Here is a 23,293-nt window from a genome sequence, read left to right on the forward strand (position 1 = left end):
AATTGTTTGAGTTATCCATCCCGGCCCATTTTTTTGTCCATCCAAAAGTTCCCAAATGGTTGCATTTGATCCCCAACGAGCTTCCCAACGGCGTATCTAAATTGATTTTGGCTCCGTTTTCTTCATCAGCGGAGGAAAAAGAATCAAAATATGAACTCAATCTCCACCTCACACCTCCCATCTCACTTCAAACCAGTAGATTTCTGAAGTGTTTTCCAAATCCCCATTTCAGCAATTCAGGCTTCGCTTTAAAGGTATTCATTCTGTTCAATCTCAAATTTCAACGTTTAGGAAATTCAATGGTGTTTTGAATGATTCTCCCCTCTCTGCCATTCACAGGCGAGGAACAGTACCATGGAAAGCTCCATTGCTTTGAAGTATCTTTCCCCTTCTCCTCCGCTTGCTTCTTCTGCTAGATTATGCTTCTTCTCAAGTAAGCTGAGAGGAACAAGACCCACATCAGTTCCTTGCCATGATCTCGAATGGAGGTCGAAACGCTTCGTGTTTAAGCAAAAAATGGTGGTTAAAGCTAGTGCGAAGGTGGAGGAGACCAGTGCTAAGGAGAGTGCTTATAAGAGCGAGTGGGGGAAGGTTTCGGCTGTGTTGTTTGATATGGATGGAGTTTTATGTAATAGTGAGGACCTATCTCGAAGGGCTGGCGTCGATGTTTTTAGTGAGTTGGGTGTTGAAGTCACCCCTGAAGACTTTGTGCCATTTATGGGAACTGGTAATTGAAGATGAACTGGATTTTTTTTTTCTTTTGTTCATCAAAGCTTACTGCGCTGATGATTTGTTGTTCTCTTTGGGTTTTTCCCTTCGAGCTTCCCCTCAAGGTTTTTAAAACGTTGTGCTAGGGAGAGGTTTCCACACCCTTGTAAAGGGTGTTTCGTTGTGCTAGGGAGAGGTTTCTACACCCTTGTAAAGGATGTTTCTGTTGTGCTAGGGAGAGGTTTCCATACTCTTATAAAGGGTGTTTCGTTGGGCTAGGGAGAGGTTTCCACACCCTTGTAAAGGGTGTTTCGTTGTGCTAGGGAGAGGTTTCCACACTCTTATAAATGTTATTTTGTTCTGCTAGGGAGAGGTTTCCATACCCTTATAAAGGGTGTTCCGTTGTGCTAGGGAGAGGTTTCCACATCCCTGTAAAGGGTGTTTCGTTGTGCTAGGGAGAGGTTTCCACACTCTTATAAAGGGTGTTTCGTTCTGATAGGGAGAGGTTTCCACACCCTTGTAAAGGGTATTTCGTTGTGCTACGGAGAGATTTCCACACCCTTATAAAGGGTATTTTGTTGTGCTAGGGAGAGGTTTCCACACCCTGCAAAGGGTATTTCGTTGTGCTAGGGAGAGGTTTCCACACCCTTGTAAAGGGTGTTTTGTTCTGCTAGGGAGAGGTTTTCACACTCTTGTAAAGGGTGTTTCGTTATGCTAGGGAGAGGTTTCCACACTCTTGTAAAGGGTGTTTCGTTGTGCTAGGGAGAGGTTTCCACACTCTTGTAAAGGGTGTTTCGTTCTGCTAGGGAGAGATTTCCACATCCCTGTAAAGGGTGTTTCGTTGTGCTAGGGAGAGGTTTCCACACCCTTGTAAAGGGTGTTTCGTTGTGCTAGGGAGAGGTTTCCACACCCTTGTAAAGAGTGTTTCGTTGTGCTAGGGAGAGGTTTCCACACTCTTATAAAGGGTGTTTCGTTCTGATAGGGAGAGGTTTCCACCCTCTTGTAAAGGGTGTTTTGTTCTGCTAGGAAACCTGATAGGGAGAAGTTTCCACACCCTTATAGAGGTGTTTCGTTCTACTAGGGAGAGGTTTCCACACCCTTATAGAGGTGTCTCATTCTGCTAGGGAGAGGTTTCCACACCCTTATAGAGGTTTCCAAACCATTATAAAGGGTGTTTCATTCTGCTCGGAGAGATTTCCACACCCTTATAAAGGTTTCCAAACCATTATAAAGAGTGTTTCGTTCTACTATGGAGGGGTTTCCACACCCTTATAAAGGGTGTTTCGTTCGACGAGGGAGAGGTTTCCACACCCTTCTCTAATTGATGTGGGACCCCCCAATCCAACCCCTTCGGGGCCCAACATCTTTGCTGGCACACCACCTCGTGTTCACCCCATTCGGGGCTTTGTCTTCTTGCTGTCACATCGCCCGGTGTCTGGCTCTGATACAATTTGTAATAGCCCAAAGAGGACAATATCTACTAGCGATGGGATAATGATTACTAGTAATACTTATTTTAATCGAGAGCTGAAGTATGAAAATTGCTATGCTAAGTTTGTCATTGTTATTCGATTATACGAGTAGCATATGATGTGAGGATGTAAGATTACTTAAATCCTATTGTTTTGTTATTTTGGCATGGGGAGGTTGAATCATGTAATACTTAGCTGCCATCACCATGGCTCTGCTGTAACGCCCCAAAATTTTCTACTTAATTTAAGGTCGCTACTGTATATATATCCTAAACATTGGATGCGGAAGACTTCATTTAAATTCCATAAGTTAAAAACATCCTATTCTAGCCTAAGTCTAAGAAAATAAATACCACTATGCTATGCATGTGCCATGGTCTCGAGTTGTGTCGTTTTAAAGATGTTTTCGAAACACGTAAGTCCATGGCTGTGTTTTAGATAAAGGATATGTTTTATGGAATTTAAATGAAGTCTTCCGCATCCAATGTTTAGGATATGTATACAGTAGCGACCTTAAATTAAGTAGAAAATTTCGGGTCGTTACATCGGTAACGACCGCCTCTCTTTCAATTTTTTCTTATCCAATACATAAAATTCAACCTAAAGTCTTCTCAATCTGCATCATCTAATGAATTGCATACGATACAATGTGGTAGCTACATGATACTGATAATTAATATTAACGTTTGAATTTCCACTTCATTATACCAGGTGAAGCGAACTTCTTAGGAGGTGTTGCATCAGTGAAAGGGGTAGCAGGATTCAGTCCTGAGGCAGCAAAAAAGAGGTTTTTTGAGATATATCTAGAGAAGGTAATCAGTTTGCAACATATTCCCTTTATTTTATTGGCTAAGTATGTGTTTTTCTTGTTTAATCCTTATCGTTTCAAACGTTTTCGTTCAGTTCTTTATGTACGAACATTTTTCAATTGTACCACTTGTGTTAGTGGAGGTTAATTGTAAATTGATGCACGAAATTATACTTAGTATACTAGAAAAACTTTAGACGAGGAATATGTAACAACTCAAGCCCACCGCTAGCAGATATTGTTCTCTTTGGGTTTTTCCTTTCGGGCTTCCCCTCAAAATTTTTAAAACGTGTCTACTAGGGAGAGGTTTTCACACCCTTATAAAGAATGCTTCGTTCTCCTCCCCAACCGATGTGGGATCTCACAATCCACCCCCTTCGAGACCAGCGTCCTCGCTGGCACTTGTTCCCTTCTCCAATCGATGTGGGACGCACCAATCCACCCCCTTTGGGGCCTAGCGTTCTTGCTGGCACACCGCCTCGTGTTCACCCCCTTCGAGGTTCAGTCTTCTCGTTGACACTCACCCAGTGTCTAGCTCTGATACCATTTGTAACGGCCCAAGTCCACTGCTAGCAGATATTGTCCTCTTTGGGTTTTCCCTTTCGGGCTTCCGCTCAAGATTTTTAAAACGTGTCTGCTAGGGAGAGGTTTCCACACCCTTATAAAGAATGCTTTGTTCTCCTCCCTAACCGATGTGGAATCTCACAATCCACCCCCCTTCAAGGCCTAGCATCCTCGCTGGCACTTGTTCCCTTCTCCAATCGATGTGGGATCCACCAATCCACCCCCCTTTGGGGCCCAACGTTCTTGCTAGCACACTGCCTCATGTCCACCCCCTTCGGGGCTCAGTCTTCTCGCTGGCACTCACCCAGTGTCTAGCTCTGATATTGCCTTCTTTGGGTTTTCCCTTTCAGGTTTTTAAAACGCGTTAGCTAGGGAGAGGTTTCCACGCCCTTATAAAGAATGTTTTGTTCTCCTCCCCAATTCTCATAGAATAAGTCCCCGAATTCCTCCAAAATTGTAAGAAAATTCGTTCCTATTACATATCTTAATTCTTTCTCCAAATTTCAGTAACTTACTAAGTATAATGGTGTGTTAGTTTATCATAAGTCACATGTAACATCCGCCTACAGAAACACTATAATTGAAAAATGTTATACTCACAAGGGACTAATTTGAAGCTTTCTGAATAATATGGATTAAATTGAAAAAATTATATTTAGCCTATTTCGTTCGTCTGAAAATTCATTAAAATCTTTGCCATATCGTTTGCTAACTTCGAACTGTAATTGATGATTTTGGCATAATAGTATGCAAAGCCCAATTCTGGAATAGGCTTTCCTGGTGCACTGGAGCTCATTACTGAGGTGTGTTCTTGTGGAATACAAGCTGCTTATACTCATTATTCTGATGATGATCATCATCATGAAACTTACTATTTGAGTTTGGCTATCATTATTAGTGTAAAAGCAAGGGCCTTAAAGTTGCTGTTGCGTCTAGTGCTGATCGTATCAAGGTTGATGCAAATTTAGCTGCTGCAGGGTTACCGTTGTCGATGTAAGTTTGATTGTATGTTACACTTAAGAGTCTCGGGGTCTAATTTAATATTTCTCAAGAATGTAACTTCTGATTACTCGTATCTAGCTGCAAAGTTAAAATAGAATGTGTAAGATCCCACATTGGTTGGGGAGGAGAACGAATCACCCTTTATAAGGATGTGGAAATCTTTCCCTAGCAGATACGTTTTAAAAACCTTGAGGGGAAGCCCGAAAGGGAAAGCCCAAAGAGGAGAGTATCTGTTAATGGTGGACTTAGGCTGTTACAAATGGTATCAGAGCCAAACACTGGGCAATGTGCCAGAAATGAGGCTGAGCCCCGAAGGGGGATGGACACGAGGCGGTGTGCCAGTAAGGACACTGGGCCCCAAAGAGGGGTGGATTGCAAGGTTCCCATATCGATTGGAGAATGGAACGAGTGTCAGCGAGGACGCTGGGTCCTGAAGTGGGGTGGATTGTAAGATCCCACACTCGTTGGGGAGGAGAACGAAACACCCTTTATAAGGGTGTGGAAACCTTTCCCTAGCAGACACGTTTTAAAAACCTTGAGCGGAAGCCTAAAAGAGAAAGCCCAAAGAGGACAATATCTGCTAGTGGTGGACTTGGGCCGTTACAGAATGGTTTCATACTCAGTAAATTAAAGTGCTATGATGATTCAATTAGATAGTTGCAATCAATTCATAGTTCATAGGTGAAACATGGTTTAGATTTTTGGCTAGAAAGGAATTCTCGTCTCGTTAAGACCAAATATCGTTTCGAAGAAAAATTTAAAGCATAATATACGTAATGGCATTCTCTCGAATATTAAACAGTAAATGTCTTCATAAAGAGAATAATCTGGAAACTAGCTGAAAATATTTTGGCTCATGACTTTCTCATGTTTTTTTGAGTAAAATTTTCAATATAATTTTTCTCTATGAGTTGTTTAAGATTTTTAATTATGAATTTATGCTTCTTTTATAGGTTTGATGCCATAGTATCAGCTGATGCTTTTGAGAATCTGAAACCTGCACCTGACATATTCATAGCTGCATCGAAGTTGTTAAATGTACCAACGGATGAGGTACAATGATTGGCTAACTCTCGGCCCGTGCCCTTCTCTCGTTCTTCTTTCCACGGCTCCGATGTGTAAAGCCATCAGTTTCGTTTCTTTCTTCTTTTTGGCATTAAGGACTTACTGTCCATTGCTTGTAGAATGTTCCGAGGCGTGCAGGATGTTCATTATGTTACTTTGTCTTATTTTCTTGTATGCTAGTGTTAATGTGAGATCCCACATCGGTTGGGGAGGAGAACGAAGAATTCTTTATAAGAATGTAGAAACCTCTCCTTAGCAGACGCGTTTTAAAAACCTAGAGAAGAAGATCGAAAGGGAAAACCTAAAGAGGACAATATCTGCTAGCGGTGGACGAGCTAGACACCGGGTGATCTGCCTACAAGAAGACTGTAATAACCCAGGCCCACCGCTAGTAAATATTGTCCTCTTTGGGCTTTCCCTTTCAGGCTTCCCCTTAAGGCTTTAAAACGCGTCTGCTAGGGGAAGGTTTCCACACCCTTATAAATGGTGGTTTATTCTCCTCCCTAACCAATGTGGGACATCACAATCCACCCCCCTTCGGGGCCCAGCGTCCTCGCTGACACTCTTTCCTTCCTCCAATCGATGTGGGACCGCCCCCAAATCCACCCCCCTTTGAGGCCCAGTGTCCTTACTGGCACACTGCCTCGTGTCTACCCCCTTCGGGGAACAGCGAGAAGGCTGGCACATCGTCCGGTGTCTGGCTCTGATACCATTTGTAACAACCCAGACCCACCGCTAGCAGATATTGTCCTCTTTGGGCTTTCCCTTTCGGGCTTCCCCTCAAGGCTTTAAAACGCGTCTACTAGGGGAAGGTTTCCACACTCTTATAAATGGTGGTTTGTTCTCCTCCCCAACCAATGTGGGACATCACAAAGACTGTGCCCCGAAGGGGGGTTGGATACTAGGCGGTGTGCCAGCAAGGACGTTGGGACCCGAAGGGGGGTGGATTGGGGGGCCTCACATTGATTAGAGAAGGGAACGAATGCCATCAAGGACGTTGGGCCCCGAAGGGGGTGGATTTTGAGATCCCACATCGGTTAGGGAGGAGAACGAAGCATTCTTTATAAGGGTGTGGAAACCTCTCCCTAGCGGATGCGCTTTAAAAACCTTGAGGGGAAACTCGAAAGGAAAAGCGCAAAGAGGACAATATCTGCTAGCGGTGGACTTCAGCCGTTACAGTTAAACTAATCCATTCGCTTATCTTTAAAAGATTGCTTTTCCAGGAAGTCTCTTGCAGAACATCCTAATAATATGGCCTTTGCCTTGACGATAAAGTTTTCGTCTTCATTCTCTTTGTTTGTTTTATTTCTTTTGTCTATCTATTTTATTCATTTTGGTAAAAGATCTATCCAGGTCAATTATTTGAATATGTAAATAATAAATATATAATCTTGAAATCATTTTCTACGTATCATCTGATCTAATATACGTCGTTCGATCTCTGTTTTCTGGATTCTAAATGCTATTGTGCTGTTATAACTATTTTCGATATTTTCTCAGTGCATTGTCATCGAAGACGCACTAGCTGGAGTGCAAGCTGCCCAAGCTGCAAAAATGAGGTACCGAAAGTTTTCACCTTCTCTCTCTATTAGAACATGTGATGTCCTACATTGGTTGGGGAGGAGAACAAACCATCATTTATAAGGGTGTGGAAACCTTCCCCTAGCAGACGCGTTTTAAAGCCTTGAGGGGAAGCCCGAAAGGAAAGCTCAAAGAGGACAATATCTGCTAGCGGTGGATCTGGGCCATTACAAATGGTATCAGAGCTAGACACTGAACGATGTGCCAACCTTCTCGTTGTTCCCCGAAGGGGGGTAGACACGAGGCGATGTGCCAGTAAGGACACTGGGCCCCAAAGGGGGTGGATTGTGATGTCCTACATTGGTTGGGGAGGAGAACAAACCACCATTTATAAAGGTGTGGAAACCTTCCCCTAGCAGACGCGTTTTAAAGCCTTAAGGGGAAGTCCGAAAGGGAAAGCCGAAAGAGGACAATATCTACTAGCGGTGGATCTAGGCCGTTACAAATGGTATCAGAGCCAGACACTGGACGATGTGCCAGCCTTCTCGCTGTTCCCCGAAGGGGGGTAGACACGAGGCGATGTGCCAGTAAGGACGCTGGGCCCCAAAGGGGGGTGGTCCCCCATCGATTGGAGGAAGGAAAGAGTGCCAGCGAGGACACTGGGTCCCGAAGGGAAGTGGATTGTGATGTCCCACATTGTTGGGGAGGAGAACAAACCACCATTTATAAGGGTGTGGAAACCTTCCCCTAGCAGACGCGTTTTAAAGCCTTGAGGGGAAGCCCGAAAGGAAAGCTCAAAGAGGACAATATCTGCTAGCGGTGGATCTGGGCCATTACAAATGGTATCAGAGCTAGACACTGAACGATGTGCCAACCTTCTCGTTGTTCCCCGAAGGGGGGTAGACACGAGGCGATGTGCCAGTAAGGACACTGGGCCCCAAAGGGGGTGGATTGTGATGTCCTACATTGGTTGGGGAGGAGAACAAACCACCATTTATAAAGGTGTGGAAACCTTCCCCTAGCAGACGCGTTTTAAAGCCTTAAGGGGAAGTCCGAAAGGGAAAGCCGAAAGAGGACAATATCTACTAGCGGTGGATCTAGGCCGTTACAAATGGTATCAGAGCCAGACACTGGACGATGTGCCAGCCTTCTCGCTGTTCCCCGAAGGGGGGTAGACACGAGGCGATGTGCCAGTAAGGACGCTGGGCCCCAAAGGGGGGTGGTCCCCCATCGATTGGAGGAAGGAAAGAGTGCCAGCGAGGACACTGGGTCCCGAAGGGAAGTGGATTGTGATGTCCCACATTGTTGGGGAGGAGAACAAACCACCATTTATAAGGGTGTGGAAACCTTCCCCTAGCAGACGCGTTTTAAAGCCTTGAGGGGAAGCCCAAAAGGAAAAGTCCAAAGAGGACAATATCTGCTAGTGATGGATCTGAGCCATTATAAATGGTATCAGAGCCAGACATTGGATGATGTGTCAGCCTTCTCGCTGTTCCCTGAAGGGGGGTAAACATGAGGCGGTGTGCCAGTAAGGACGCTGGGCCCCAAAGGGGGGTGGATTTGGGGGCGGTCCAACATCGATTGGAGGAAGGAAAGAGTGCCAGCGAGGACGCTGTGCCCCGAAGGGGGGTGGATTGTGATGTCCCACATTGGTTGGGGAGGAGAACAAACCACCATTTATAAGAGTGTGGAAATCTTCCCTTAGCAGACGCGTTTTGAAGCCTTGAGAGGAAGCCCGAAAGGGAAAGCCCAAAGAGGACAATATCTGCTAGCAGTGGATCTGGGCCGTTACAGAACAAGTCATATGATGGGTGATAAGTACGGTTTGATCTATCAATACTAGACTTCACTACTTCCTTCGTATCGTTGTCCCGTTATTGTTCGATTTACTATGAACTCTTGCAAGAAAGATGTGTTTTTTTTTGTTAAATGGTGTTTTATATTGCTTGCTTGCAGATGCATTGCTGTTAAAACTACATTATCAGACGAAACTCTAAAGATTGCTGGTCCATCGCTTATTCGAAATGATATAGGAAATATCACAATTCATGATATTCTCTCTGGTGGTTCTGATGCCTCTAGTATGTAGCCATGAGAATACATTGTGATGTCATTTTGTACCACCATTAATGTTGAACCGTCGAGCTATATCTGTGCCGTGTTACATGAATTATAACAGCAATTCCTTTTTCTTTGATCAGAAGTATGTATGAGAAGAACACTTTTGAATAAATTTTCTTTACATTATCTGATTGGCTTTGTTCTTGGATAGTGTTTGTTTGTGTAATTAAATTGTTTCTGTCTAATAGTTTGAGTTAGTATTTGGCGCATATCATTGCAGATGAGAAGATACAGGGATCTCAATTTCTTCAAACCTCTGAACAAATTTCCCCACGAAAAGATACCTCAGGCATCGATGCTGCTGCTGCTGTACAGGACTCGGAGGCCGTCAATGATGGTTCGTTGTCAATCGGAAGGTAGAGGTCAATAGAACTTTTTCATCATCTATGGTTCGTATTGAAATGCTGTATACCTCTATTTCCATTTAAAGAAACTGCCTTGAGGTAAATACACGAACACAACACGAACATGGCGACATATCAATTTCTAAACTAGTAGAACACAACCTGTTGGGGACACGTTATGCATGTATAAAAGTACAGACACCAACACGACATGAACATGGCGACATGACAATTTCTAAACAATTAGGACACAACATGTTGGGGGTATGTTATGTATATATAAAAGAACAATACTATTTATTTTGGCTATGGATCAAGGTGTGTGTGTCATGGGGCCAAAATGAAGGGAGCTGGTTATGGGTCGGGTCACGTGGGGTTTGGGGAAAAAGACTCATCTTGTGGGTCGGATGCAACAACATAGGTTTTGTTGTTCATTTCTTCCTCTATGATGCCTGTGACTTCGTTTGGGATCTCTAAACTTTGGTTCAAGTCGCATAGATAATGGATCGAAAAGAATTGCACAACTTTCTCTTTGAAAGTGTAACGGCCCAGATCCATAGCTAGCAGATATTGTCCTATTTGGGCTTTCTCTTTCGAGCTTCCCCTCAAGGCTTTAAAACGCGTCTGCTAGGGGAAGGTTTCCACACCTTTATAAATGGTGGTTTGTTCTCCTCCCTAACCAATGTGGGACATCACAATCCACCTCCCTTTGGGGCCCAGTGTCCTTACTGCCACACCACCTCGTGTCTACCCCCCTTCGGGGAACAATGAGAAGGTTGGCACATCGTCCGGTGTCTGGCTCTGATACCATTTGTAATGTGGCCCAAATCCACCGCTAGCAGATATTGTCCTCTTTGGGCTTTCCCTTTCGAGCTTCCCCTCAAGGCTTTAAAACGCGTCTGTTAGGGGAAGGTTTCCACTACACCCTTATAAATGGTGGTTTGTTCTCCTCCCCAACCAATGTGGGACATCACAATCCACCCCCTTTGGGGCCTAGTGTCCTTACTGGCACACCGCCTCGTGTCTACCCCCCTTCGGGGAACAGCGAGAAGGCTGGCACATCGTTCGGTGTCTGGCTCTGATACCATTTGTGACGGCCCAGATCCACCGCTAGTAGATATTGTCCTCTTTGGGCTTTCCTTCAAGGCTTTAAAATGCGTTTGCTAGGGGAAGGTTTCCACACCCTTATAAATGGTGGTTTGTTCTCCTCCCCAACCAATATGGGACATCACAGGAAGTGTCTTCGTCCTCATCGTGGCATGCAATTAGACATAATGTTTCATCGATTGATTCTTCTCCCCCTCAACACTTGCAACTCAGATTCGCCATTGTCTTCGACCATGCTGCATTTTGTTTGTTTCTGCTGTCTCTGTTTCATTTGTCTCTTCCTCTTCCTCTACTCCTTCATTGCACGGCTTTTCGTCTTTGTTTGTTTTTACATGTAAGAACTACGTGCAACTCCGAATGCTTCATCGTTATATCCCCGTTGACGATATCATTTCCTTTTTTATTTCTGATGGAGTAGCTACATCAGCAATACTTTATTATCAAAGTACTTGAGAAATATACATGTTTCCATAATTTGTTAGATACTTCGGTGAATCGTGGACAGGTTGCAGGGTACTAGGCGAGATATAGTGAGATACGGAAGCTTGGGCATTGCTCTTTCGTGTCTCGTGTTTACCATTACGAACTGGAAGGTACATTTTTATTACCAACTTTCTAAGGTTTAGTCTCTTACTTAACTTATGCATACAATATCCCAGGCAATGCAGTATACATCTCCTAAAGCTATTTGGAACTTGTTCTTTGGAGTTAACCAACCTTCTTTCCAAAATAATGCAAGCTCAGGTATAATGCTTCTTAATTTTGTTTATAGGAAGTTAGACTTATTTAGGAGAAATTTACATGAAAGATCGGGTATGCCATTTCTCGAGCGGGTTATTCTATTCCACCTCTTAGAAAGAAAAGAACTTATCCTTTTGTGCCAGTACTGTTGCGAGACTGGTACTTGGCGGCTCACAAGCAACATATAGACTGACGGTTGCCCAAGGCAGGGTATTGGCATTGATGGGAAAAAAAATCATTACTATAGAAAATTTTGGACCCGAGACACTGATATGAAGTGTCAGGCCCCGAGCTCTCTATACTTACACAAGAATGGCTTAATAGAGAGTCGAGTAGTTGTAGTTGCTTATAAGAGAGAGAGAATGTACATTCTTAAGTAGGAAAACTTGGAAGACGGGCGTGCGTTCGAAAGAGAAGATTGAGAGGAATTATTATCGAAAACGCTCTTATTTTTCTGTTCAACTTTTATACTTATGGGATTTTACTGTCTTATAATATGACTCCTTTGTTCATTTCGTGGTTTTACGTCCTTGTTATGACATGATATTCATCAGAACGAGGAACGAAGTTGAAACTTATCTCCTTTGACTGGGTATAGGTGGTCTCGTACGTGACAGAATCCAACGATTCATCGAATATATATCAGAAATCGAAACGAGGTGAATTGCATTAGAAGTTTCGATGTTCAGTTCATTCATATAATGAAATTAGTCAACACTGACTTAGTTTGTAAATTCTTGTGCATGTGTAAGGGAAACTGCTCCTGTTGTGCCAGAATTTCCATCAAAACTCGACTGGCTAAATAGTTCTCCCCTTCGGTTCCGCAAGGTAATTGTTGCTTCGATGTGAACGAAAATTTCCGACCGATGTATATGCTAGTTAATATCGTTCCAATCTTTGGTAGGATTTGAAAGGAAAAGTTGTTCTCCTCGATTTTTGGACCTATTGTTGTATAAATTGCATGCACGTTTTGCCAGACTTGGAGTATTTGGAGAAGAAGTACGACGACAAGGCGGTAAGCCCTTTGTATGTTATCATTATATATTTGGAATTAAATTGATATACACTGCGAAGAGCGTGGATGTACGGACACGTGCACATATTTTAGGTGCAAAGAATTCACTTACCGGAATTTATATTTGTGAATTTGGAGGAATGCTCGAGTAAAACAACGTACTATGTAATAACGAAACCACCTGTATATCATTCTTTCATCTATTTCATACATAGTTCCCTTTCACTGAACTTGGGACATTGTAGAATTGTTATCAGTCGAACAGCTTGCGAAAAAATCGCTCTCCTCTTATTTCTCTTTAGTCCCACGACACGTTAGGTGAGCAAGGTATTAGGCCAAGTTGCTGCAAAAGAAAGAAACATTCTTTATAAGAGTGTAGAAACCTCTCCCTAGCATATGCGTTTTAAAAATCTTGAGGGGAAGCCCGAAAGGGAAAGCCCAAAGAGACCAATATCTGCTAGCGGTGAGCTTGGGCCGTTACAAATGGTGTATCAAAGTCAGACACCAGGCAATGTGCCAGCAAGGAGGTTGAGGTGGACACGAGGTGATGTGCCAGCAAGGATGTTGGACCCTGAAGGGGGGTGGATTGTGAGATCCCACATCGGTTGGGGAAGAGAACGAAACATTTTTTATAAGGGTGTGAAAACCTCTCCCTAGAATATGCGTTTTAAAAACCTTGAGGCGAACCCTGAAAGGAAAAGCCCATAAAGAACAATATCTGCTAGCGGTGGGCTAAAGGAAAAGCCCATAAAGAACAATATCTGTTAGCGGTGGGCTTGGGTTTGGGTTGTTACAGGAGTCACTTGACTCGTTGGCTAAGGGCTTGGGTTCTTTTGGTCATACCGGCTTGAACCTTCAGGTGAGTTTAATACAAAAAATCCTTGATGTCTCATAGGTCTGGGACTTCGGGCAAGTGCGGGGTCTTCTGGGTGTACGAGAGAAAAGCTCCAACGCACGGTTATGCATATATATAAAAGAACCAAACTGATATACATTAAAGAGACAGTTTGAAGATTATGGTTTCGAAATCAGTTCCTTAGACATTCTCATTTTTTGTGCAGTTTGTAGTGGTTGGAGTTCATTCGGCAAAGTTCGACAACGAGAAAGACTTGGAAGCTATCCGCAACGCAGTCATACGCTACGGCATTACTCATCCAGTAAGCTTAATCCGCAATGTGTTAATGTTTCATTCTTCTCTTGATTTGGCCATGATTACCGAAATGCATAACTGTCGTTTTATTGGTTCGCTGCTCATTCAGCTCACGTAAGCGCGGTTTAAGTATACATTAGAGTGCAGTATTTTACAATTTTGAAGAGCCAATCCTTTTGTGTATCTTTTCATGTTTCTCTAGAATTTTAATGAATATTCATAATTTCGAGTTGTTTGTACTAGGTTGTTAACGATGGAGACATGTTTTTATGGCGGGAGTTGGGAATTAATTCATGGCCAACGTTCGCTATTGTGGGACCGAACGGAAAGCTTCTTGCACAGATTTCAGGCGAAGGACGTAGAAAGGTATCGAAAAACCTTCCATGCATCGTCTTCAAATAGTTTTTGTATAACGCTAAATATGCTATAAATCAATATTGTCATTACGTTTCGAAACCAACATCGTTTATGAGATTAATGAGGGACGTTTTTTCGTGAAGGATCTTGATGATTTTGTCGAGGCGGCTCTTCTGTTTTACAGTGAGAAGAAGATCCTCGACAGCCGACCGCTTCCTTTGAGATTAGAGAAGGATAGTGATCCCCGTTTAATTACATCTCCATTGAAATTTCCTGGGAAACTGACCATTGATGTTCTTAACAACAGGCTCTTCATATCCGACAGTAATCATAATCGCATAGTACGTTCTCTTCTTAACTTTCGATGCTCTTCGTATCACTATTTTCCGCTCACTGTGAGATAGAGAACCTAAATTCCTAGTACGGCCACCTCATAGTTTCGAGTCGCTAGAGTTGCACATTTTATCTAAGGCTATTGCTTTTCTGCATCATTTGGGATCGTCTCACTAAAGAGGGACATAAACCTCGGCTTTTTATTTTAAGTTGAATGTATCACCGTGAGAGCAATATAACTTAAATGTTCGAAATAATTTTCGAAGGCAATAGACTTTCTTGAAAAATACAGTGGTTACGTTTGTTAGACGAACACGACTCCCCACAATGGTATGATATTGTCCACTTTGAGCATAAGCTCTCATGGCTTTGCTTTGGGCTTCCCCAAAAGGCCTCATACCAATGGAGAGAGTATTGTTTGTTTATAAACCCATGATCATTCCCTAAATTAGCCGATGTGGGACTTTCATCATCTAACACCGCCCCTTGAACAAAGTGCGCCTCCCCTTGATCGAGGCTCGACTCCTTTGGAGTCCTAGTCATTTTTTACTACCTTCGAGGAGGCTTGACTCCTTTTTCTTTTGGAGTCCTTTGTTCGATGTTTGAGGATTTACCAATCTATTGGCACGACTAAGTTTAGGGCAAGGCTCTGATACCATGTTAGACGAACACGACTCTCCACAATGGTATGATATTGTCCACTTTGAGCATAAGCTCTCATGGCTTTGCTTTGTGCTTCCCCAAAAGGCCTCGTACCAATGGAGAGAGTATTCTTTGTTTATAAACCCATGATCATTCCCTAAATTAGCCGATGTCGGACTTTCATCATCTAACAACGTTCGAGCCAAATAAACCGAAGATAGGCTTTGATAAAGCAGCTCCAAGGATTTCTTTTTCCTTGTTGAACGGGTGACTAGTAAGGACAAGTTCAAGTAACGTGGTCATGTTGCCCGGTAAACAAGGTGCCAATTAAAAGCCGTGAGGATAATTCTCCAAATTTAAGCGACGAATAGATGGAGCACGGATACATCGTCATCTTTGGTGAAGTTGTAATCCAGGGGGGCCGTTTTTCTTAACTCGGACTACTTTTATTTGAACTCTTAATTTCATCAGTATTGTCTGCACTTAGAATTTCTATTCTAATACATATTAATGATGCGTAGATGTATTGAAACTCGTTATAACGTGTATAGGCACGGGGATTGACTGTTTTTAATATTCGATATTAGGTGGTAACTGATCTAAGTGGGAATTTCCTTATACAAATCGGTAGCACAGGTGAGGACGGTTTACGTGACGGTACCTTTGATGATGCGACCTTTAATCGTCCTCAGGTAAGCATCACGTTACCGATCGATACACATGTTTTGATGATACCTATGACGGTTTGTATAATGCTCATCTGGATTCTCCAGGGCTTGGCTTATAATGCAAAGAAAAACTTACTATATGTTGCTGATACGGAGAACCATGCTTTGAGGTAACGGTTAACGACAGAACGTCGAGATCATTTTGTCTGTCTCATTGTCTTATTCCTTTTTGCTCGACTCTCCCAATAACTTTTCTAAAACTTATTGTTATTTAGGGAGATCGATTTTGTTCGAGAGACGGTGCGTACACTCACTGGAAATGGAACTAAAGGGTCTGATTATCAAGGGGGAAAAGAAGGAACGTCTCAGGTAAGATTCTCGAAACAAGCTTCACATTAACCGTTTGTTCGAATCCGAAAATGCTTGTCAAAATATATGGTTCCCGACGACGAAATATAGAACGTTCTTCACAATTGATCATGAAATTTGATTTTTCAGCTTCTCAACTCTCCTTGGGATGTTTGTTTTGAGCCCATTAGTGAAAAGGTCTACATAGCCATGGCTGGACAACACCAAATATGGGTGCATGATACTTTGAATGGAGTAACTAAATCATTTAGTGGTGATGGGTTTGAAAGGAATCTGAATGGATCCAGGTAATCGAGAAACATAAGCTTTTAATTCTCGAACTATTCTTCACATATTCTCCGTCCTTCATGTAACAGTCCAAGCCTACCACTAACAGATATTGTCTTGTTTGGACTTTCCCTTTCGGGGTTCCTCTCAAGGTTTTTAAAATGCGTCTGCTAAGGGGAGGTTCTCATACGCTTATAAAGAATGCTTCGTTCTCCTCCCCAACCGATGTGGGATCTTACAATCCACCCCACCTTCGAGGCCCAGCGTCCTCACTGGCACATCGTCCGATGTCTACTTTGATACCATTTGCAACAGCCCAAGCCCACCGCTAGCAGATATTGTCCTCTTTGGACTTTCCTTTCGGGTTTCTCCTCAAGGTTTTTAAAACGCGTTTGCTAGGGGTGGTTTCTACACCCTTATAAAGAATGTTTTGTTTTCCTCCCCAACTAATGTGGGTTCTTACAGTCTGTCTACCCACCTTTGGGGCCCAGCGTCCTCGAATATGGGATCTTACACTTTATCATAGACAAATTTTCACATGCATGAAAGGCACCTCGAGCCCCCTATGGACCAAATTTTCACAAAATTTCACTTGGTTCGTGCAATAGTAATATTTTGAGCCCTCTAGGACCATATTCTTAGGGAAACATAGGAGATGAAGATTTTGATTGTGTTCTTTGATTGCAAAAATACGCTTACCTAGTGAACGGGTATTATGCTTTTGGAGTGAGGCCAAGTAGCCACGAATCCGTTTGAACGAACCGTGGACGTTTTCTTTTGAACTCGTTTTCCTGAGTTCACTACATTACTAGATACCTCACATACATTTTATTTTGTTTCTCGAATTCTTCATCTCGTATCTCAAATCTTCAATCTAAGGTATCATTTTCTTTGTTCTCATTGAAATAGTTCTTCAAGTTCATCATTTGCTCAGCCCTCTGGACTCTCCGTATCTCCGGGTAATTGAACTTACATGAATTCAACCCGATCTAAGATGCTATTACGAAAAATTATAATTTCAGCTATTGCTTGGTTTGTAGATTCGTCGGAGGTATATATTGCCGACAGTGAGAGTAGCTCGATCCGAGCCGTTGACTTAAAAACAGGTGGATCAAGATTGTTAGCTGGGGGTGACCCGATTTTCTCGGACAACTTATTTAAGGTAACTTCATTGTACTAATGTTTAAAGTCTCTCCCATTTGTTATAACTTGTAGCAGCAAAATCTTCAATATCACTTGTCTTTTCTAATTCTTGCAGTTTGGAGATCAAGATGGCGTCGGATCTGAAGTACTACTTCAACATCCATTGGGCGTCTTGTGTTCGAAAGACGGTCAAATCTATATAGCCGATAGCTATAATCATAAGGTACTTAATTGTGCTTGAAAATAGAGTAGTTCTTACGTCTACGGTTTGAAAGTAATATCGTAGCATCGTTGGTTAAGGTTTCTAGTTGGTTCTTCTGTAATGTTACTGTTCATTCCTTCCGCCGCTTGTGTTCATATAATGACGTAAAATGGTTTAGAAGACGTTACAATATGGTTTCCCTGTTGCCCTGTTTAGAAGATATTAAGAAACTTCCTCGAGGGGTTAAAGTATATTTCAGAACGTCATACTCGTTGCCTTGTTTAGAAAACATTAGAAACTTCCTCGAGGGGTTAAAGTATATTTCAGAACGTCATACTCGTTGCCCTGTTTAGAAGACATTAGAAACTTCCTCGAGGGGTTAAAGTATATTTCAGAACGTCATACTCGTTAAACTGTTTAGAAGACAATAAGAAACTTCCTCGAGGGGTTAAAGTATATTTCAGAACGTCATACTCGTTAAACTGTTTAGAAGACAATAAGAAACTTCCTCGAGGGGTCAAAAGTATATTTCATAACGGCATACTAGTCGCCCGGTTGCCATATGGTTTAGAAGACACTAAGAAACTTCCTCGAGAGGTTAAAATTTCGGAACATCATATTGGTCGCCCTGTTGCCATATATGGTTTAGAAGACACTAAGAACTTCCTCGAGAGGTTAAAGTATATTTCGGAACATCAAACCGGTTGCCCTATTGCCATATGGTTTAGAAGACATTAAGAAACTTCCTCAAAAGGTTAAAGTATATTTCGGAACATCATACCGGTCGCCCTGTTGCCATATGGTTTAGAAGACATTAAGAAACTTCCTCGAGAGGTTAAAGCATCTTTCGGAACATCATACCGGTCACCCTGTTGCGATATGGTTTAGAAGACATTAAGAAACTTACTCGAGAGGTTAAAGTATATTTCAGAACATCATACTAGTCACCCTGTTGCCATATTGTTTAGAAGACATTAAGAAACTTCCTCGAGGGGTTTAAGTATATTTCAAAACGTCATACTGGTCACCCTGTTGCCATATGATTTAGAAGACATTAAGAAACTTCCTCGAGGGGTTTAAGTATATTTCGGAACATCATATTGGTCGCCCTGTTGCCACATGGTTTAAAAGACATTAAGAAACTTCCTCGAGAGGTTAAAGCATCTTTCAGAACATCATACCGGTCGCCCTATTGCCATATGGTTTAGAAGACATTAAAAAACTTCCTCGAGAGGTTTAAGTATATTTTGGAACATCATACTGGTCACCCGGTTGCCATATGGTTTACAATTCTGCTATTTCTACTCGGTTATCAAGATTGTAACGCTCGAATTCTCTTTGATCCCTAATCACTTCAGATCAAGAGGCTAGATCCAGTCAGTAAAAGGGTAACTACAATAGCTGGAACAGGGAAAGCTGGTCTGAAGGATGGGACAGCTCTAGCAGCTCAGGTTAGCCACTATCCTTCACCTTTATACTTATAATGTATCCATTTTCATTTGCAATTAAAGCAAAATGTGTCTTATACAATTGTGTTTTGTAGCTTTCAGAGCCATCTGGAATCACTGAAGCTGAAGGTGATTACTCGACTCACTCTTTCACAACATATTACTATAACGTTGTTGAATGTTTTCGTGTACTTAACTTGGTAGCATCATGACTGCATCTAACGTTCTAAGATGACTTAAAAATTAACCGAGTGTGAACATCTTTTATGAATTTTGTAACGACCCAAGCTCACCACTAGCAGATATTGTCCTCTTTAGGCTTTCCCTTTCGGGCTTCCCCTCAAGGCTTTAAAATGCGTCTGTTAGGGGAAGGTTTCCACACCCTTATAGATGGTGTTTTGTTCTCCTCCTCAACCAATGTGGGACATCACAATCCACCTCCCTTCGGGGACCAGCGTCCTCGCTGGCTTTCTTTCCTTTATCCAATTGATGTGGGACCGCCCCCAAATCCACCCCCCTTTGGGGCCCAGCATCCTTACTGACACACTGCCTCAAGTCTACCCCGCTTCGGGGAACAGCGAGAAGGCTGGCACATCGTTCGGTGTTTGGCTCTGATACCATTTGTAACGGCACAGATCCACCGCTAGCAGATATTGTCCTCTTTGGGCTTTCCCTTTCGGGCTTCCCCTCAAGGTTTTAAAACGCATCTGCTAGGGAAAGGTTTCTACACTCTTATAAATGGTGGTTTGTTCTCCTCCCCAACTAATGTGGGACATCACATCTCATATCAGTTGGGGAGGAGAACGAAGCATTCTTTATAAAGGTGTAGAAACCTCTCTTTAGTTGACGCATTTTAAAAACTTTGAGGGGAAGCTCGAAAGGGAAAGCCCAAAGAGGACAATATCTACTAGCGGTGGGCTTGGATTGTTACAAATGGTATCAGAGCCAAACACCGGGCCATGTGCCAACGAGGAGGCTGAGCCCCGAAGGGGAGTTGACATGAGGCGGTGTGCCAGCAAGGACACTATGCCCTGAAGGAGGGTGGATTGAGGGGTCCCACATCGATTGGAGAAGAGAACAAGTGTCAGTAAGGACGCTGGGCTCCGAAGGGGGATGGACTATAAGATCCCACATCATTGGGAAGGAGAACGAAGCATTCTTTATTAGGGTGTAGAAACCTCTCTCTAGCAGACACGTTTTAAACACCTTGAGGGAAAGCCCAAAGAGGACAATATCTACTAGCGGTGGGCTTGTGCTGTTACAAATGGTATCAGAGCCAAACACCAAGTCATGTGCCAGCTAGGAGGCTGAGCTCCGAAGGGGGTAGACACGAGGCGGTGTGCCAACAAGGATGTTGGGCCCTGAAGGGGGGTGAATTGGGGAGTCTCACATCGATTGGAGAAGGGAACGAGTGCCAACGAGGACGTTGGGCTCCGAAGGGAGTGGATTGTAAGATCCCACATCATTGGAGAGGAGAACGAAGCATTCTTTATAAGGGTATGGAAATCTCTCTCTAGCATACACGTTTTAAAGACCTCGAGGGGAAGCCCAAAAATGACAATATTTGCTAGCGGTGGGCTTGGGCCGTTACATTTTCAGTCTTTGAACAATGTTATCTACGTACACTCACTTTCACGGAAATATAATGCCTCTCGGTCTTCGAAATGAAATTTGTTCGTGTCATTACAATACAGTTTTAGTTCATTCTTTTGGGACTATTTTGGTCGAAAGCTTACATTTCTTCTGCCCCTGCAGGAAGACTTTTCATTTCTGATACAAACAACAATGTTATCAGATACTTAGATCTCAACAATAAAGAACAGCCTCAACTCTTAACATTGGAGCTGAAGGGAGTTCAACCTCCAAATCCAAAACCCAAATCTTTTAAACGACTTCGTAAACGTTCATCCGACACTCAGACGATCGTCGTTGATGGGGGCTCATTCCGTGAGGGCAACTTATCTCTGAAAATATCATTACCAGAAGAATATCACTTCTCAAAGGTCCACTTTACTTTCTCTCATGAACACGATGAACTTGTGATATCGATTACTTCATGTCATGCATAGCCACTCGTATTTAATAACACGAAATGATCCCTGTGGCCTTCGTTCTAAAACATATGCCTTATACTTGTAATTGCAGGAAGCTCGGAGTAAGTTTATCGTCGAAACCGAGCCCGAGAGTGCATTGTCTATTGACCCGTCGGATGGATATCTTAGTCCAGACGGATTCGCCAACCTTCGTTTTAGGAGATCGTCTCCTGCAGCTTCACTTGGTAGAATAAGTTGCAAGGTACTTCCTACATGAGAGTCTATGAATGTGCCTCTTGGTTATTCTGGTTATGAAGTTCATCTAATTTATGATTACAGGTTTACTATTGCAAGGAAGATGAGGTGTGTCTATATAAATCGCTGTCGTTTGAGGTACCCTTTCGTGAGGAACTATCCGACACGAGCCGGGCCGAAATTACACTCGCGTTTGAAGTGAAGCCGAAAGCTTCAACAAGCAGCTTGCCACTATAATATTCACATCAACTCATGAATACATAAGCATTGAATGAGTGTGTGTGGAAGAATAGAGTGATCTTCTGTTGACAATTGAAAGTTACATTTTCATAGTATAAACATTTGATTGATAGGAAGAAACTTGGTTTTTCTAGATCATAGTTCATCTAGAGACTTGAACTCGGTAGTTTGGAGGATTTCCCCAAACATCTCGAGCCTTAACGACCCTCTGGAATTTTGAAATAGGAAAATGTGAGATCCTGTATTGGTTGGAGAGGGGAACGAAGCATTTGTTATAAGGGTGTGGAAACCTGTTTCTTATTAGACACGTTTTAAAATCTTGAGGGGAAGCTTAGAAGGGAAAGTTCAAAGAAAACAATATCTACTAGAAGTGAGGTTGGATTGTTGCAAATGGTATCAAAGCTAGACATCGAACGGTGTGCTAGCGAGGATGCCGGGCCTCTAAGGGGGGTGATTGTGAGATCCCACGTTGGTTGGAGAGAGGAATGAAGCATTCCTTATAAGGGTGTGGAAACCTTTCCTTATTAGACGTTTTAAAACCTTGAGGGGAAGCTTAGAAGGAAAAGTTCAAAGAGAACAATATTGACTAGCAGTGAACTTGGACTGTTACAAATGGTATCAGAGCCAGACATCGAGCTGCGTGCTAGCGAGGACATTGAGCCCCCAAGGGGGGTGGATTGTGAGATCCCACATCAATTAGAGAGGGGAACGAAGCATTGCTTGTAAGGGTGTGGAAATCTCTCCCTATTAGACGTTTTAAAACCTTGAGGGAAAGCTCAAAAGGGACACCCAAAAAGGACAATATCTGCTAGTGGTGGGCTTGGGCTGTTACAAATAGTATCAAAGCTAGACACAGGGCGGTGTGCCAGCGAGGACGCTAGGCACCCAAGGGGGGTGGATTGTGAGATCCCACCTTGACTGGAGAGGGGAACGAAGCATTCCTATAAGGGTGTGGAAACCTCTCCCTATTAGACGCGTTTTAAAACCTCAGAAGGGAAAGCCCAAAGAGGATAATATCTGCTAGTGGTGGGCTTGGACTATTACAAATAGTATCAAAGCTAGGCACTGGGTGACGTGCCAGCAAGGACACTAGGCACCCAAGGGGGGTGGATTGTGAGATCCCACCTTGGCTGGAGAGGGGAACGAAGCATTCTTTATAAGGGTATGGAAATCTCTCCTTACTAGATGTGTTTTAAAACCTTGAGAAGAAACTCAGAGAGAAAAATTTAAAGAGGACAATATCTGCAAGTGATGGGCTTGGGCTGTTACAAATAGTATCAAAGCTAGATACTTGACGGTGTGCGAGCGAGGATGCTAGGAGGTCCCACATCGGTTGGAAAGGGGAACGAAGCATTCCTTATAAGGGCGTGAAAACCTCTCCCTACTAGACACTTTTTAAAACCTTGAAGGAAAGCTCATCAGAGAAGGTCCAAATAGGACAATATTTGCTAGCGGTAGGCTTGTCGGTGAGCTTTTGAATACCAGGTTTCTTCCAAGGACCCACATTAGGTACCTTCTTGTTGTGAATCTTATAGCGGTCGGGCAATCTGTCATCGTCTTGGCTCGAGTAACGGGAACATCACATCGTCACACATCCGTATTTTCCAAGGTCCAAGTAAGTTGTTGAATTTCTTATAAAATTCGCATGTACAATGCACACCTAGACAGACATTAATCAAATGCACGTTCATAATATTGTATACACCATTTCAGATATG

General features: G+C 42.9%; 1 protein-coding gene across 3 annotated transcripts; it reads left to right on the forward strand.

Annotated features, from left to right (window-relative positions):
- The first annotated feature begins 64 nt into the window (after positions 1-64).
- LOC111461989 (protein SUPPRESSOR OF QUENCHING 1, chloroplastic) lies at positions 65-21,737 on the forward strand. Of its 3 annotated transcripts, none has more exons than XM_023105639.1 (29): positions 65-254; positions 340-727; positions 2,892-2,992; positions 4,299-4,355; positions 4,451-4,545; positions 5,508-5,607; positions 7,120-7,178; positions 9,097-9,221; positions 9,482-9,617; positions 11,218-11,305; positions 11,372-11,456; positions 12,052-12,112; positions 12,206-12,281; positions 12,358-12,468; positions 13,530-13,625; positions 13,862-13,984; positions 14,119-14,316; positions 15,538-15,642; positions 15,724-15,788; positions 15,894-15,987; positions 16,117-16,274; positions 17,164-17,213; positions 17,277-17,416; positions 17,513-17,620; positions 18,958-19,050; positions 19,143-19,176; positions 20,803-21,050; positions 21,193-21,342; positions 21,420-21,737. In XM_023105639.1, the coding sequence occupies exons 2-29, from the start codon at positions 355-357 to the stop codon at positions 21,570-21,572; spliced, it is 3,282 nt and encodes a 1,093-aa protein (XP_022961407.1). In that variant the 5' UTR covers positions 65-254; positions 340-354; the 3' UTR covers positions 21,573-21,737. The 3 variants fall into 3 exon arrangements, with proteins under 3 accessions (XP_022961407.1, XP_022961408.1, XP_022961409.1); XM_023105640.1 differs by having other exon boundaries at positions 17,295-17,416; XM_023105641.1 differs by lacking the exon at positions 17,513-17,620.
- The last annotated feature ends 1,556 nt before the right edge of the window (positions 21,738-23,293 follow it).

This window comes from Cucurbita moschata, unplaced genomic scaffold, assembly GCF_002738365.1.
Source record: "Cucurbita moschata cultivar Rifu unplaced genomic scaffold, Cmos_1.0 Cmo_Scf00026, whole genome shotgun sequence".
NCBI classification, from domain to species: Eukaryota; Viridiplantae; Streptophyta; class Magnoliopsida; order Cucurbitales; family Cucurbitaceae; genus Cucurbita; species Cucurbita moschata.

Bases quoted from the DNA above. Each gene is read 5' to 3' on its own strand.
- LOC111461989 (XM_023105639.1), top strand. From the start codon at position 355: ATGGAAAGCTCCATTGCTTTGAAGTATCTTTCCCCTTCTCCTCCGCTT. The intron at 12,113-12,205 runs GTGAATTGCATT...TGCATGTGTAAG, and splicing joins ATATCAGAAATCGAAACGAG to GGAAACTGCTCCTGTTGTGC. The intron at 15,988-16,116 runs GTAAGATTCTCG...TTGATTTTTCAG, and splicing joins GAAAAGAAGGAACGTCTCAG to CTTCTCAACTCTCCTTGGGA.